Below are 14,882 nucleotides of genomic sequence, written 5' to 3'. Positions count from 1 at the left end.
GTCTTAGGTCCATGGATTCCCCTGCTCGACTGTAGGGGGAATGAGTAACAAGAATCTGAGGGGAGAGCAGCCAAAGCCGTGGTGGAAGAAGAGACCCCATCCCTGCCTCCACACTCCACTCTGCTATCTGCCACAAGGAGCCTGTTTGCAAACCAACACTGTTTTATTGTCAACAGAACCTGCCTGGGGAAGTAGGGGGCCCACTCTCCCCCAGAGGGGCTATGGACCTTGGCTGTCTGGGGCCCGTGGGAGAGATGGGTCCGTGCAGTGAGAACAGCTCTGGCCACCACTGGCTCCTGGGTGGTCAGAGGCAGGGTCTGGGGGGCCAGCAGTGGGCATGGGAGCCCCCGGGGAGCTGGGTCTTGGCTCCCCCTGGCTCATCTGCAGGAGGCCAGTGAGGGCGATCAGCTCAGGCCCACTGAGCCAGGCGGTGGAGCAGCCAGAGGATGGAGTGGGGAGGACCCTGGGGGACATGATTGGGGGTGGGAGCAGCAGCTTCAGAGAGCCCATCACCTGAGGAGAGAGGAGAGGCAAGTGGCTCCTCCCAAGCCCTGCGTGAAGGCTGGGGTGAGGCCAGGGCAGGAAGAGTGCTCACCTGCTGACGGGCCTGAGACACGTACAGGGGAGCACGCTGCCCACGGGGCAGCAGAGGGTCAGAAAGAAAGACATCTTCACAGCACATGACCGGGAACCCTGGGGAGGAGAAGCTGCTAGGGTGGCAAGCGCCACACTGGTTCTCTGCGGAGCCTGAGGGGACCAAGGGCTGTACCTGCATCCCTGGGCGCCTGCTCTCCACTCTGATGTCCTGCTAGACTGGGCCTGAGGCCTCTGCCTGAGGCTGCCTCGTACAGAGGGCAGAATGAGGGATGGTGCAAGGTCCGGCCTGAGAAGGAGGTGCCTGACTCACAGCTGAGCCCCTGTGGAGGGACAGGAAAGACTCCTGGAGCTTCAGCCCCCTCCCAAGGCATCCCTGCCCCACCCGAGGCTGGTGCCACAGGTACCCCCAACTCACCCACACCAGCCGAGGTCCCGGTTTAGCCTCACAGTTGGGGTTCCGTGGCGCCAGCAGGGTCATCCTTGACGGGGCCACCTCCCAGGTCATCTCGGGGGAGAGGGGAACTGGGGGGCGGGGTCGGACTTGAAGAGATTAAAATCGGCTCAGGAGTCGGTAAAAGGGTCTTGGGGGTAAAGATGGCAAGACCCTGTACCTACCTGGGGTTTCCGGGGACCGCTCGGCAGCCAGGGCTGGGGGCGGCCGAGGCAACAGCTGCTCTTTCCGGGTCCAGGAAGGCCTTCGGGACCCGGGCTGAGGACTGGGAGGGGGCGGTACTGAGATGCTTCGGTCACAGCCTCCCGCAATCACCTCCCCGCTCCAAGTCTGAATACTTCCAAGGCAGGGCCAAGGGTGCCCGGTGCGGGGAGACTGATCATACCCTTTCTTCGCTAGGGACAACTGAGATCTTCTCACACTGTGGGCCCCCGTCGGGTTTCGCCCAAGTGCCGCCCGCAGAGCCCACCTGTCCTGTGGGGTTGTTCTTGGCTCCCGCAGGGCTTCCTCTCCAGAGTCCCAGGCCTGGCCGGGGTCGCTGCCCGCCGAGGGGCCTTGTTTCTCGGGCGCCTGCTCCTCGCCCGCGCCCCACCGCTGGGGGGTCCAGGGCAACATGCCGCGTCCAGGGGGAGGGCAGGTCAGGGCCCCGCGCCGCCCGCCGGGCCCCTCCCGGCTCCCACTCGGGCGCAGCCTCCCTCAGCGGCCCGCGCTGCCCTACGCGCCCAGCTTGCGGCCCACCTCGCAGGGCTTCGCGGCGCAGGCGTCCAGCGCGTTTCCGGGCCACGTGGCGCACGGTCCCGCCGGGATCCCGCGAGCGCCCCCTAGCGGCGCGGACGGCGGGGCCGCACGGAAGGGTGAAAACGGCCGGAGGGAACTGCGGCGCCCGGACGTGGAGGCTACCCCGTCCTGGCACGCACCGCTCTCGTTCGCAGACACACACGCACACACACCTGAGGGGCAACCTAGAGGGCTTCCGGCTTCCGTTTATTGCACGTGACACAACACCCAGCCCCCAGTCTTCCATCCCAGACCCTCGACCACGCCCAGAGGCGGCCTCGCGCCTTGCTGGGCCAGCCTGCTTCCAAGCTCCCGGGCAGACAGGTGCCCGAGGCACAGGGCCAGGCCCGAGGCCGCCCTCACCAGTCCTCGCTAGAGAGCAGAGCCCAGGCGTGGCTGTCTTCTCTGTTCCTGCGGTTCCCGCCGGGTCGAGCCCCTGCACCCCGACCTCAACCCCTAAGGCCGTTCCAGCAGTGCATGGATGACAGCAGCGATGTAGGGGAGGCCCCTTCCCGGGGCCCCCTCCTCTTCCAGGATGTGGTGGGGCTGGCACAGGGACTCCTAGGGGGAGGGGCCCAGGTTAAGTTCCCCTTGTCACCTCCTCCTCTCAGCTGTAGGGTGGGAGACCACCCTAAAGGAGCCTGGGCAAAGGGAGCTGACAGGATGTAGCAGGCAAAGGTCAAGGGCACCCTGGACGTGGCTTGGGGACAAATGAGACGCAAGGAAGCTGCCAGAGGGTAACAGAAGGGAGATGACACAGGGGGCCAAGGCTCAGAGGAAAGGACAGACCTGCCATTTCCAGAGGGAAATGCTGGAGTAGGCAAGCTGGCACATAGAGCCCAGGGGACACGGCCGGGGATGGGCCCCCGGCACAGCAGGAGCAGACGCAAACACACACACACACACACATACACACACACACACACAGGCAGCCACGGTCTGTACAATTTATACAAGAGACAGAGACCCAGCCTGGGCCCCTGCATCCCCTACAAATATAGAGTTCTCTCTACAAAATATAGATAATTTAGCCCCCTATAGCAGCTGGGGGGGGGGGATGGTGCAAGGAGGAAGGTTAAGACCTACCCTCTAGGAAAGCAGAGGGCAGGGCAGGGAGAGGACTTAAAAGGCACCATCAGCATGAGAGGGGAGGGGCTACAGGAGGGTGGCCAGAGGCTGGGGGCCCAGGGTCTGGGGGCACCAGAGTGGGGCCTCTGAGGTCAGTGTTTATGAGGGGAGGGGGGTTCACTAGTGTCTTTGGTAGGGGCTGAAGGCACCACCGGTGGGGAAGGGGGTTTGCACAGGAGTCTTATAAATAGAAGTAGGGCAAGGGGGTGGGGGTAGGGGTGACTTCAGGTCCTAGGAACCCAGGAGCCGAGTGTAGACGACACAGAGCAGCAGCATGAGGACCACGTAGAAGAGGATGAAGCCTCCCAGACCAGAGGGGGGCCAGAGGGGCGGGGGGGACCTGCCCCCCGCCCGCTTCACAGCCTCCAGGGTGGTCCACAGCCCCTGGGCAGTGCCCTGGAGGAGATCCGAGGGCGAGCACAGGTCAGCCTGGGAAGGGAGAGTAGGACAGATGGACAAGGACAAAGGACAAAGGACAAAAGACGTCAGCAGCAGCAGCAGCAAGACAATCCTTCCCACCCCCTGCCCTCACGTGCCAGGGCCAGAGCCACGCCAACATGCAGAGTGCAGGGAAGGGAGGCATGCAGGGGAGACATGCGGGACAGGGGCTGGCGGATGTGCTTCCCGCTGAGGAGCAGACACCCCCCGTGAATGGAACCCTGCCATCCATGCAGGCTGCCCCGCTGAGCCCAGGACACTGTACCCTTTGTAGGAGAGACCAGCCCTGGGCCCCTGAGAACACACCCCCATACCTCAGGAACCCCCATTTTTCGACAAGCTTCTAAGAAACTCTCCACATTCTTCCGAGACTTGAGGGCACTGAGTTTTGGCTGGGGGTGGGTAAGAAAGGAAAAAGAGAGTAAGGGGGAGGCCCCAGGAGTCCCCGTCCCAACCCCTACTTCCTGCCTGGGCCCCAACTGACCACAGCAGGTGAGGGCACGTGAATGAAGGGCACGGAGCGGGGCCGCAGCTGGTTGGCCAGCTGACAGAGGATGACCCCACTGGCTAGAGCCTCTGCCAGGTCCTCGGGCAGGGGCCGCTGCAGCTGGGACTCAAGCACCTGGGAGGCAGGGGAAGGAGGGGGAGAGGTCAGGGTCTCCAGGGGAGGTACCAGGGTAGGCAAAGAGGCTGAGGGAAGCCGGGAGCCTCCAGGCGCCACGCGGAGCCCAGGCTCCACCCACACAGATCCCACCTCTCATACCTGGCGCAGCTGAGCCATCACCTCCTTTTCGTCCAGAAGCTGGGGGGATCGCCGAGGTCTCAAGACAGAGTCCGGTGAGGAAGGGCCTGGAGACAGAGGAGTGTGTGGGGCCGCCTCCACTACGCACCATCGACTTTGTAGCCGGGTCGCAGGGTCTGGCACCCACATCGCCTGCCTCTGCCTTGTGGGATTTTCAACACAATGGGACAACTGACCAGAGAACTCCCAGGCCCGAAGGGACGGCCCCAGCGCCGGGGTTAGTGCTGGATTAGCACCAGGTTAGTACTGGGGAGGAAGGAAGACCCACCTGAGCTGCTCTGAGAGGAAGAACGGAAGAGGAAGCTGTTTGGTCTCTGAATGGAGCTGAGCGGCCGGGCAGCAGGTGCGCTCGCTGGGGGCCGGGGCCAGGGGGCAGGAGAAGCATCCCTCAGTGTCCTACTCCTCCCTCAGGCCACCAGGTCTCAACCCCCCCCCCCACCACCTACACAGGCCCACACCCTCCTCCCAGCGCCGCCGTCCCACCTGGTCCCGCTGTAGGAAGGGGCTCCTGGGTGGTGGAGGCGGGGGTGGGAGCACCCTGCCCCCCCGAAGCTCCCAGCTGGGTGGCATTGGACTTGGGCGTGCCGCTGAGGAGAGACAGAAGGGGAATCGGGGGGGATGCTCAGGGGAAGGGGGTGCAGGGCGAGGACCGAGGGAGGCGGAGTCCAGGAGCACACATACTTGTAGGTGGCCTGAGCGGACGAGGCGGCAGCACCCCCACCAGGAGCCCTGACCCCCAGCTTCGGAAAACTAGAAATGAAGGAGGTGTGGGGTCAGCAGTGCCAGGCGGGGCTCTGCCAACCCTGAGAGGCAGGGAAGCTCAGGAGGCCTCACCGCCAGGGCAGCTGCTCCCACGCCCACACCTGTCCTTCCTCGGGGAACCCCACACGCCACTCTGCTGCTGCTGCCGCCGCTCGCGCTCCTGCCACAGCTGCAAGGTGTCTGGGCGCCGCCTCTCCTCCCCTGACGGCTCCTCCCGTCTGCGGGACAAAGGCAGGATGACAGGTGGAGCGGGGCCGGAGGAGAGGGCAGGGGGACGGGGCGATGGAGTACAGGAAGGAGGCGCCGCCTCAGCTGGCTCCAGGTACCTGCTGCTTGGTGCCCTCTCCCCATCCCCTGCCACAGGGCTCGATTCTGGTGGCCGCTGCTCCTGAAGAAAGAACAGCAGAGGGGCTGAGGGGCTTCCCCGAGCCTGCACTGGCTCCCCTCCTCCAGCTCTCTCATGGTAGATGGACAGGCGGACGCGGGCTGCCCTCACCTCGCCAGCACCTCGCTCTTCGTCCTCCCCAGGGACGTGGCTGTCGATGAAGTCAACCTGCTCAGGGTCTCCGTCAGCTGGAGAGAGCAGTGCGCATCAGTGAGCCAATGGGGGCGCTTAGGCCCTCGTCCATGCCCCCCTGGCCCCTAGCCCGTGACCCCACTACACACCAGAGCCATCCTCCCTCCGCTCCCTGGGTCCCCGAGGCTCCCGGGCCAGCTCTGAGATCCGGAACGACAACTCGGAAAATTCGTCCGTTGACTGTAAATGCAGAAATGCAGAGATAGGAGACAGCCTCTCTGGAGTCGCGGGGCCCATGGGGTTCAGGGCCTCGGGCTCTGCTGCTGAGCCAGACCTTCCCCGCGAGACACTTGGGCGAGCGAAGGAAGAGGACTCCAGCCATCACCGGTCACTCTGAGCTTTAGAGGTAGCAGGCGAAGGGCCCCGGCTCAGAGGTTCTCCCCTGGGGCTGAGATCCCCCATGATCCTTGGAAAGGAGGCCCTTACCTCATTTCCAGACCACCTCTTGCTGCCACTGTCAACGCTGTGGAAGCCTGAGTCCAGCCCTCCGTCATACCGACGTCCCGGAAACAAGTCCTCAGCGGGGCTGGGGCCAGCGAGGGAGAGCTGGTCAGCCCCATTCTGGGCAGCAACCCCGTCATCCGCCCTCCGGAAACCATGGGGTCCCTGGTGCTAGGAAGGGGTTTAAGTATCCAGGGGCTTCCTTCCTTCCCACTTGGAACTTACCAGGGGCTGAAACTCGGGGGGCGGGAAGGGGCCAGGTCCCCCAGTGCAGATCCCCCGCGCCGCCCAGCCTCTGTTGACAAATACTTGAAGATGTGAAGTTTCCCCTTCAGGCAGATCTAGGTGTGGAGGCGCATGGGGGGTAGTTAGGGGAAGAGAGGGGGGCCTCCCAGATCCTGCTTGGCTACCAAAGGGACCTATGCCCCCAACTCCTGCCCATTCTCGGGCCCGTCCTCACCTGGGCAGGTGGGCTTTGCAGGGGGTTGCTGTCCAGCAAAATGACCTGCAGGTGCCTGAGGCGGCAGAAGGAGACCGGGATGCGGGAGACACGGTTACAGGAGAAATCCAGGCGGACGAGAGGAAGGTCTCCCAGCTCTGGGGGTGGGTGAGGGGAGAGTTAGAAGCAGGCCCCGGGGCGGGGTCTTGTGCTCACTTCCTCTGCCCCCTGCTCTGGCTGGTGGGTCACCCCTGGGGTCGCCGCCTCTGCCCTGGTTGGCTGAGGGCGCTCCCCAGGAACCACCTCCCTGCTCCTCTTCCCGCTCAGACCGACTTCAGCTGCTGCCCACCCCACATGCTTCCCTCGTCTTCTCCTCCCACCCCACCGCTGCTTCCTCCTTCTCAAGTGTCCGTCACAGGGCCCAAACCAAACTGTGCCACCGCGTTGCTCAAAAGCCTTCCAGGATCTGCAGCCGGGGCTGCTGAGGGTGAGCGGGCTGCACCCTGCACAAAGGCACGGGGAGAGGGGGCTGCGACCATACAGCGCTCCACTAGCCAAGCCCTGGCCCACCCACAGGAGAGCGTACCCTTCTCCACTTCTCAGAAAGGCACAGCTGGATTAGTGGTGCCCCGAGACACAGAATAAGAATAAAAATCACTGCTCTGAAAAATTCGCGCCAAGCTGGCAGGTAATCCCCGTTGTCAGTGTGACATGCTAGCTCGGAAGTGTTTTCTGCCGCTATCATGGTTCGTCCACTAAACTGCATCATCGCTGTGTCCCAGAACATGGGCATCGGCAAGAACGGGGACCTGCCCTGGCCCCCGCTCAGGAATGAATACAGGTATTTCCAAAGAATGACCACAACCTCTTCAGTAGAAGGTAAACAGAATTCGGTGATTATGGGTAGGAAAACATGGTTCTCCATTCCAGAGAAGAATTGACCTTTAAAGGACAGAATTAATATAGTTCTCAGTAGAGAACTCAAGGAACCTCCACAGGGAGCTCATTTTCTTGCCAGAAGTCTGGATGATGCCCTAAAACTTATTGAGCAACCAGAATTAACAAATAAAGTGGACATGGTCTGGATAGTGGGAGGCAGTTCTGTTTATAAGGAAGCCATGAACAAGCCAGGCCATCTTAGACTATTTGTGACAAGGATCATGCAGGAATTTGAAAGTGACACATTTTTTCCAGAAATTGATTTGGAAAAATATAAACATATCCCAGAATATCCAGGTGTTCCTTCTGATGTCCAGGAGGAGAAAGGCATTAAGTACAAATTTGAAGTATATGAAAAGAACAATTAATGTGAAAGTGTTTTCTGATCTATTTCAAGCCTCCTCCTCCCCCCGGAAAAAATTATGTAGTTTTTGTTGTAGAGACTTTTGTTGACTTTAGATCTATGGATAATTATTTCTAAGCAAAGTACTTTTATTCTCCATTAATCTTAACTAGGATGTATCAGATACCATTTGTGAAATATTTCTTGCTGTAACTCCCTGAATGCCCATCAAGAGTCAAGAATAGGTGACCAGCACTTGCCTAGGGCAGAATATCTACCAAGACAGCCCAAAGTGGGAGAGTGCCCTGGCAGCATGAGTTGAAACCAGAGCCTATAGAGCTAGGAGCTAGGCAGATGGGTCCAAGGTCAGAAATGGATTATAAACAGAAGAGCTAGCATTCAGTTATTAAAATTAGATCAAAAGAGGGACTGTGAATTACTTTATATCACACTTCTGACAAAAATTCTCTTCACTCAGACCAGGAGTCAATAAGTTGAAAAATCCAGGATATTCCTCAGGGACAGTAAAGAGGCAGGTACAAGACTATCATTTCGGTGGTTAAAGGAGAAGGTCTGAGACCTTAAAAAACTTTGTTTCTGATCTTCAGTGAGATCGCGTGGGGTGTTCCAATGATAGAACAAGAACTGGCTGCTCTTTACAAAAAAGAATAATCTAAAATCAAGCATAATGGCTAAAATTAAAAATTCAAAGAGGTAATAAATTGAGAATATTGCTAGAAACCAAAAATTAGCAAGTCAGAAACTAAACTTCACAGAATTAAAAAATGAAAATTAAAACATGTTTTACCCAACACGTTAGCAAAGATTTAGATTAAGTATCCAAAAAAAAATAGCATTTTCTGCCTTATAAATTGGTACAACCTTTTTAGAGTGTAAGTTAGCAACATCAATTAAAATTCAAAATATTCTGGGTTTGGACCCAGAACTTCCACTTCTAGAAATTAATCCTGAACAAAGAAATGGACCCAAGAGTATTTGTTGCAACTTTTTTTTTCAAACTTGGAAACAGCCCAAATGTTGATTAATAAGAAATGTGACAGGGTGAGAGAGTGGCATGGACATATATACACTACCAAATGTAAAATAGATAGCTAGTGGGAAGCAGCTGCATAGCACAGGGAGATCAGCTCGGTGCTTTGTGACCACCTAGAGGGGTGGGATAGGGAGGGTGGGAGGGAGGGAGATGCAAGAGGGAAGAGATATGGGAACATATGTATATGTATAACTGATTCACTTTGTTATAAAGCAGAAACTAACACACCATTGTAAAGCAATTACACTTCAATAAAGATGTTTAAAAAGAAAAAAAAAAAAAAACATATCAGACAACCCTCCACCCCCTTTGCTCTGGGCCTCTCCACATGCTGTCTGCTCAGGTAGGAGAACCCCATTTTTCTGTCCATGCATCTTTCAAGGTTCAGCTCAAGGGTCATTTCTTCTATGAAATCTTTCTAAACACTAGGTTGGAATTTATTGCTCCTTCCTCTGGGCCCCCAGGGCATTTTGCTGGGGTCTCTTTTATGGCCCAGAGAGAGCCCTGATCAAATGCTTATTTGTACCCCTACTGTCTTAGAAGGAAAGAAGGAGTTGGGGGGAGCCTAGAGAAAATGGATGGCCACCTGACTCCCCTCTCTTGTTCTTCAAAACCATGGGTAGCATGGCCCCAGCCTTCCCACCTAGCCCTGGCTTGCCTTTCTAACCACGTCTGTGCTGGACCTCCGTGTTTTACACACAGGGTTGCTTCTGCCTGGGTTGCAGAAGGATGGAGAACTCTCCTTCAAAGGTCAGCTCCTGCTGCACCTCTGGGCTGACTGAGGTCTACCCCAGGTCCCTGCGCAGAGCCACACGGCTCCCTCTAGCCCCTACGGGCGCTGAGTTTCCTGTTCTAGCGCCTCCCTCTGCTTGTCTCTCCCCATTAAGTCATTAAATCTTAAGAGTTGGCCCCAGATCTGAGTGACATCACTCACATCTACCTGGTCCCCACCTAAAACACCGGCCACAACAATGCTGGCTGAATAAAGGAAGGTGTGCCTGCTTTGGAGCAAAGGCTATCGAGTGTCGGGTGCATCACAATCAGCTCATTAAAATGGGGTTGCCCGAGCTCCAGCTCACTGGTTCAGAATCTCTGGGGAGGCAGCACAGGACCTCACCTGACTCAGGTTTTGAGAGCTTCGTGGGCGCTAAGTGGTGACACTGGGTGACCTTGAGGGCTCCTCTTGACCGTGAAATTCTACAGCGTGCCGATGCACTCACCACTCCCCTTCCTGTACCTTTCCCCACATTTGTCAAGTACAGCTAATAACCCATGCCTTGCCAGCCTCAGAGGGTTGCTGGTCAAGAGCAAAGAAAATAATTTACAGTGTGTCTCATACATTGCAAAACCCTGGGCAACTAAGGCATTATTTTTCCTTGAAGATTCCTTGTCTGTGACTCCTCCAAGGTAGATACACACACACACACACACACACACATACACACACACACACACCCTCACACCCTTCCAGTTCTTCCTTTTCCTCACCATCAGGCAGGGTGCTGAGCTGGTTCCTCCGAACATTGAGATCCCGCAGGGAAGGGAGGCCGCACAGCTCCGCGGGGAGAGACTGCAACTCATTGCTGCTCGCATCCTAGAATGAGGAAAGAAGTAGGGAAGGAGCCACAGACCCGAAGCATCAGAAACTACCTCCTGGACCTGGCTGCCTGCTTTAGTCTCGGCTTTTCCCCTAGGGCGCATCCCTCCTTTCCCTGCCCTCCCCCGCCCCCCAAAGGTCCCTAGTGCCTGGCTCATCGGTCCCTCTTGTCACCCTGCTCCCCATCCTCACGAGCTGTCGCAGGCTTGCCAGGGCGCTGATGTCGGGAGGTAGGGCCCCCAGTTTGTTGTTGCTGACAATGAGCACTCGCAGGGGCAGCTGGCAGATGTAGGGCGGCAGCGATGACAGCTGGTTTCGGCTGTGGGAGGGAGGAGGGCAGTGGGCTCACCCTCCAGGCATGGCCTCCCAGCGTCGCTGTCCTTTCCGGGTCACCGGGAGGGTCACTCAGGGTGCCGTTCACTGGTACTTGGGGCCGAGAAGGACCACCCCCTACCCTCCGGTGGCCCTGCCTCCCTACCTGAGGTTGAGGTAGGTGAGAGCTGTGAGATTCCCCAAGGCTGGGTTCAGGCACCTCAGACAATTGTGGTAGAGGCTCAGACCCTCCAGGGACACCAGCTGGCACGCTGCCTCTGGCACCTCGGGGAACCGGTTCCGGGACAGGTCTAGGGGAAGCAAGTGTCAGGGGAGAGCTTGCAAAGACACAGCCCTGGACAGGAAGACCTTGAACTTCCCCAGAGCCAAGAAATTAGACCTATAAACCTGAACCCTCTAGAGTGAGAAGAAAGCCTTCCGTAACCTGGAGCCCATTCCAAGCATAGCCAGAGCGGCAAAGGGAAGGCAAAGGCCTTGGAGTCACTGGGCTGGAGAAGCCTAGACTTGGGGGAGGGGGGCGAGCCATGAACACCATCTTCAAACACACAAATGCAGGGCTATTCTGTAAGAGTGGCTAGATTCTATAACTCTTGTGGTTTCTGTTGTTCTGTGATGCCTGGAGAGGTGGAAGGCAAAGGTCATAGGAGAAGGCTGGTGCTCCAAAGGAACTAGCAAGGTGATGGGCTGGGAGGTTCAAGGTAAGAATATGAACAACCCCTGGGGGACACGACCGAGAAAGCTCATCCCTCCTAGGCGCCCTGTCTCCCAACCTCTACCTATTTTCCACCAAGGGTTATTATAGCCTGGCTCTAGAGACCTGACACTGGCCACCAGTTTTTCACCAGCCCCTGGGATCAGCAAGCCAGGCCCAAGGGACTATGAAGTTACAGATTCCCAAGGACCTGGAGGGAAAGGCCAGTGGACCAAGCCGGAGGCGGGAGGTGGAGTCCCAGGCACACCTTCGTCAGAGCTGGCCTCCTTCCTGCCCTCTTCCAGTCTCCACGGCCTGCTTCTACTTCCTCTCTCGCCGACCCGGACTTCAGACCGGCTCCTCTGACCCGAGTCTTGGGCACGGGCGAGGAGTGGAGAGGGTGGAAAGGACGGGAGAGTCTACTACCATCCTTTTCTCTCAACCAGTGGCTTGCTAGACCAGCGCGAGGAGCCCGGCACGGGGCTCCTGCCAGGCTGGAGGCTCTCGCTGCTTAGACGGCTACAAGCCCGGCTTTGTGCGCCCTGTGCTCAGCCGGTACTGCGAGGGGCCCAGGGCCTGCTGGGGAAGTCCCAGGGGACAGAACTCGGGGGAGCTTCTTAGAGGGCCCTCTCCACGGAGGGGCAAGCAAAAGCCGAGGGGAGGGGAAGCTGGGGTATATCCCCCAAGGAAATGAGTCTTGTGACAGGAAATGAAGTAGAAATAACCTGTCAGGTTCTGTCTCTGGGCCCTGTGTTTACCAGGGCAGACGACAGCCTGACGCCCCAGGAACCCTCTCTGCTCCCAACCCTGGCGTGCACAGAAAAAAGACCTGTCACAGGAGAAGACAGTTCCAGAGAGGGTGGGAGGATGAGATGCAGTCCTCCCGCCCTCCCCCTCCACCTGCCCGCTTTCTCTGCATCCACAAATGTGTGTGCTGCACGCACATGTGGATGAGGGGGGTGGAGGGCAAGTTCCGATGGGGCGAGCCAGGGAGCAGGGGCAGAAGCTCAGAGCGAGCGGAAGGGAGCGGAGCGGGGCTGGAGGAGCAGCGCACAGGAGGCACAGGATGTGGTCTGTGAAAGAATGAGCTGCACTTCTCTTTTGTGAGAACAGCCCTTCCCCCCACCTCAGGATTCATCCTACTATCAGGGCCCCGGGACCGAGTCCAAGGGACATCAGGGACCTGCGCCACAACACACGCGCAAGGAAAACGCTGGTTCAGAAAGAGCTGCGGAAGCAGGAGGAGAGGTTCCACGTGATTCAGTCAGCAGAGCTTGAAGTTTTTAGTCTGTCAGGGTTGAAGGGCGAGGAAGTGTGGAGAGCAGGGTATGGGCAACAGACTGGGTTCCTGTCACTTCCTCTTTCCACCCCAAGCTACAGGCACCCTGCTTGGGGAGAGGGGCCGGAGGAGAGAGTTCTGGATGAGAGCGACCCACCTGGCCTAGAACTTGGGCCCTGAAAGGACTGAGGATTCCTGTGTGGAGAGCAGGGTAGAGAGGGGTTCTCAGGAAGCTGGGATTGTCCCGCTTTCCCCGGAGAACGGGCTTCACCCTGAGCCGGAATGCTGGGGGAGGAGGCGGAGAGGGGGTGGGAGCTGGGAGGGGGCCCGGGAGTTCTTGGGAGTTCTCCCCAGGCGTCCACTCACACAGACAGAGCCCTAAGGAAGTAAAGAATAACATTTGGTCTTTGTCAAAAAACAAGCAAGGGGGAGGGGAAAGGGAACAGACGGCAAGTGTCACACAGCTGCTGAGGTCAATCTGGAGCTGGGGGGTTAGGCGGCTCGGGGAGACTGAGAGGGACAGCAGTGGCTCCCGGGTGCCCTGAACTCACTGGCCGCAGAGTGGGCGAGTGAGTTTACCTAGCAACCCAAGACAAGTGGAGTGGTTTCAACTGGTTCTCTCCAGAACAGTCGAGGAAAGAGTGTGTGTCGGTGCCCACTAGGGTGTTTGCAGGTGAGCAGGCACCTGCTGGGGGGCAATGCAGTCCCAGGGCACTGTCATCAGGGGGGCAACTCTCATCCAGCCCCAAGTCCCACCCTGGGCTCGGCTGGGGTGGGGCTTTGGGAATGCAGTCCTCCACCCCTCTCCCAATCCCCACCCCCCAGCTGCCAGCCCAAGGTCAGAGTTTGCCTCCTGAGCAGCTGAGGCCTGACTCACTTGTCACAGTGGAGTCCCGGCGCCCTACCGTCAACAGACACCAGGGTGGAGGGAGCATGATTAGAGGAATCCTATGGGTGGGGGACTAGGAAGGACAGTTGGACCGTCTCTAGCTTCCCAGCACTCCTAGCCGGGAGATAAGATTTCCTTCCTTTCAGCAACTGCCTCAAGTCCCTCCCCCCTGGGGAAAGCAGAAACTGAAATGGGAATTCTAGGGTCTCTGTGAGATCACAGGCTCCACAGTGACCTCACACACGCAAGAAGGAGGAGGAGTCGCAGATAAAGGAGTCAAGGATAATAGGAGGAAGAGCTCGCGGAGAAAAGAATTGGGGGAGGTGGGAGATTCGCTTTTTTCCCACAGGCTGGCCGGGGGAAGAGTGGAGAGTCAGCGGCCTTAGGGGGCGGGACTACAAGCAAAGGAAACAGAAACTTGGGGCTGTCAGGGGCAAACGCATGGAAGCGGGGGGCCTGGGGCTGCTCTTATCTTGGTGGAACAGGGGAAGGAGTTGGAGACGAAGTGGAGAAAGAGAAAGGAGTCATTGGGGGGGCTCGTGGGGGCTGCTTTATGGAACGATCAGAACTGAGGTTGAAGAGGTCACGCAAATGAGCCAAGCAGGTGAGGGGCAGGACCATTCTACAGGTGCGCAGATATGCAAATAAAGAGAAGCGGGGTGGGGTAGGGGGGCGCTCACGACGCTCGGCCAGAGACTCTTGAGTGTTCCGTGCAAACGAGAAAAGCGCTCATTGTCTAGTAGTTCTTAAAGTGGGGAGGGGGTGAGCAGACTTATGCAAATCAGCAGACTCTAGAACTCCGACGGCCAGGTGATGGGGCGGGCCAGACTCCAGGGACCGGGAAGAAACAAGCGAGGGGCGGGGCTATGCAAATGAGGGTCCCGGCCGGGCTCGGAGCCGGGTGCACTCACCAGCCTGGGTGATGTCTGACAGGTCGTAGCTGCGGGCCGCGCCCCGGGGGAAGTGCTTCAAACGCCGGTTAGACAGGTTCAGGGTCCCGGTGGCCACGGCCTCCTCTAGGGCCCGCTCTGCACTGCGGCTCCCGGGCAGACCCGGAGACCCTGGAACGGAGGTCGTGGTCGCCGCCTCCTCACCCCCGGCGGCGAGAGAGGCCGCTACCGCCGCCGCCATCCGCTCCCGGCGGCTCCCGCTGCCTGACTGACGGGACCGGCCGTCCCTCCTTGCCCCTCCCCCTCCTCGGAGCCGCCGTAGTCGCTTCCAGGGGGAGGAAGCGGGCTCAGGGACCCGACGGACCAATCGGGATCCCGAGACGCGTCGGAAGTGGCTAATCAGAACCCGCCGGCGGGGTGGAGACTCCAGCGCTGGAGTGAGGCGAGAGAAGGGA

General features: G+C 58.6%; 2 protein-coding genes and 1 pseudogene across 6 annotated transcripts; 1 reads left to right on the top strand and 2 right to left on the bottom strand.

Moving 5' to 3' along the window:
• Positions 1-146: 146 nt before the first annotated feature.
• SAP25 (Sin3A associated protein 25) lies at positions 147-1,917 on the bottom strand. 5 transcript variants are annotated; one of them, XM_061207843.1, is made up of 6 exons: positions 1,434-1,917; positions 1,213-1,313; positions 1,013-1,137; positions 770-917; positions 596-693; positions 147-513 (listed from the first exon to the last, which is right to left on the bottom strand). In XM_061207843.1, exons 1-6 carry the CDS (start codon positions 1,661-1,663, stop codon positions 220-222), a joined length of 996 nt encoding a protein of 331 aa, XP_061063826.1. In that variant the 5' UTR covers positions 1,664-1,917; the 3' UTR covers positions 147-219. The 5 variants fall into 5 exon arrangements, with proteins under 5 accessions (XP_061063826.1, XP_061063827.1, XP_061063828.1 ...); XM_061207844.1 differs by having other exon boundaries at positions 1,518-1,917; XM_061207845.1 differs by having other exon boundaries at positions 1,013-1,119; positions 1,518-1,917.
• An 841-nt stretch (positions 1,918-2,758) lies between these two features.
• On the bottom strand, positions 2,759-14,720 carry LRCH4 (leucine rich repeats and calponin homology domain containing 4). The gene is made up of 18 exons (XM_061207840.1): positions 14,449-14,720; positions 10,824-10,968; positions 10,538-10,664; positions 10,237-10,342; positions 6,434-6,570; positions 6,199-6,314; positions 5,959-6,058; positions 5,622-5,712; positions 5,452-5,528; positions 5,282-5,343; positions 5,057-5,173; positions 4,875-4,943; positions 4,677-4,780; positions 4,462-4,545; positions 4,155-4,240; positions 3,876-4,013; positions 3,706-3,783; positions 2,759-3,382 (listed from the first exon to the last, which is right to left on the bottom strand). The coding sequence occupies exons 1-18, from the start codon at positions 14,666-14,668 to the stop codon at positions 3,185-3,187; spliced, it is 2,055 nt and encodes a 684-aa protein (XP_061063823.1). The 5' UTR covers positions 14,669-14,720; the 3' UTR covers positions 2,759-3,184.
• On the top strand, positions 7,131-7,720 carry LOC133103519 (dihydrofolate reductase-like; annotated as a pseudogene).
• Positions 14,721-14,882: the final 162 nt, after the last annotated feature.

Source organism: Eubalaena glacialis, chromosome 13 (assembly GCF_028564815.1).
Source record: "Eubalaena glacialis isolate mEubGla1 chromosome 13, mEubGla1.1.hap2.+ XY, whole genome shotgun sequence".
NCBI classification, from domain to species: Eukaryota; Metazoa; Chordata; class Mammalia; order Artiodactyla; family Balaenidae; genus Eubalaena; species Eubalaena glacialis.
The sequence above is the reverse complement of the archived record's forward strand: the minus strand, read 5'-3'. Positions and strand labels throughout refer to the sequence as shown.

What these genes read in the sequence shown, in the direction of transcription:
- SAP25 (XM_061207841.1), bottom strand. Translation starts at nt 1,663, where the DNA reads ATGTTGCCCTGGACCCCCCAGCGGTGGGGCGCGGGCGAGGAGCAGGCG. An exon ending in GCGGTCCCCGGAAACCCCAG is followed by an intron (nt 1,138 to 1,212) that starts GTAGGTACAGGG and finishes AATCTCTTCAAG; the next exon opens with TCCGACCCCGCCCCCCAGTT. An exon ending in GCAGGCGCCCAGGGATGCAG is followed by an intron (nt 694 to 769) that starts GTACAGCCCTTG and finishes TCTCCTCCCCAG; the next exon opens with GGTTCCCGGTCATGTGCTGT.
- LRCH4 (XM_061207840.1), bottom strand. Translation starts at nt 14,668, where the DNA reads ATGGCGGCGGCGGTAGCGGCCTCTCTCGCCGCCGGGGGTGAGGAGGCG. An exon ending in GAGAGGGCACCAAGCAGCAG is followed by an intron (nt 5,174 to 5,281) that starts GTACCTGGAGCC and finishes TTTGTCCCGCAG; the next exon opens with ACGGGAGGAGCCGTCAGGGG. An exon ending in ACGTGCCCTCACCTGCTGTG is followed by an intron (nt 3,784 to 3,875) that starts GTCAGTTGGGGC and finishes ACCCACCCCCAG; the next exon opens with CCAAAACTCAGTGCCCTCAA.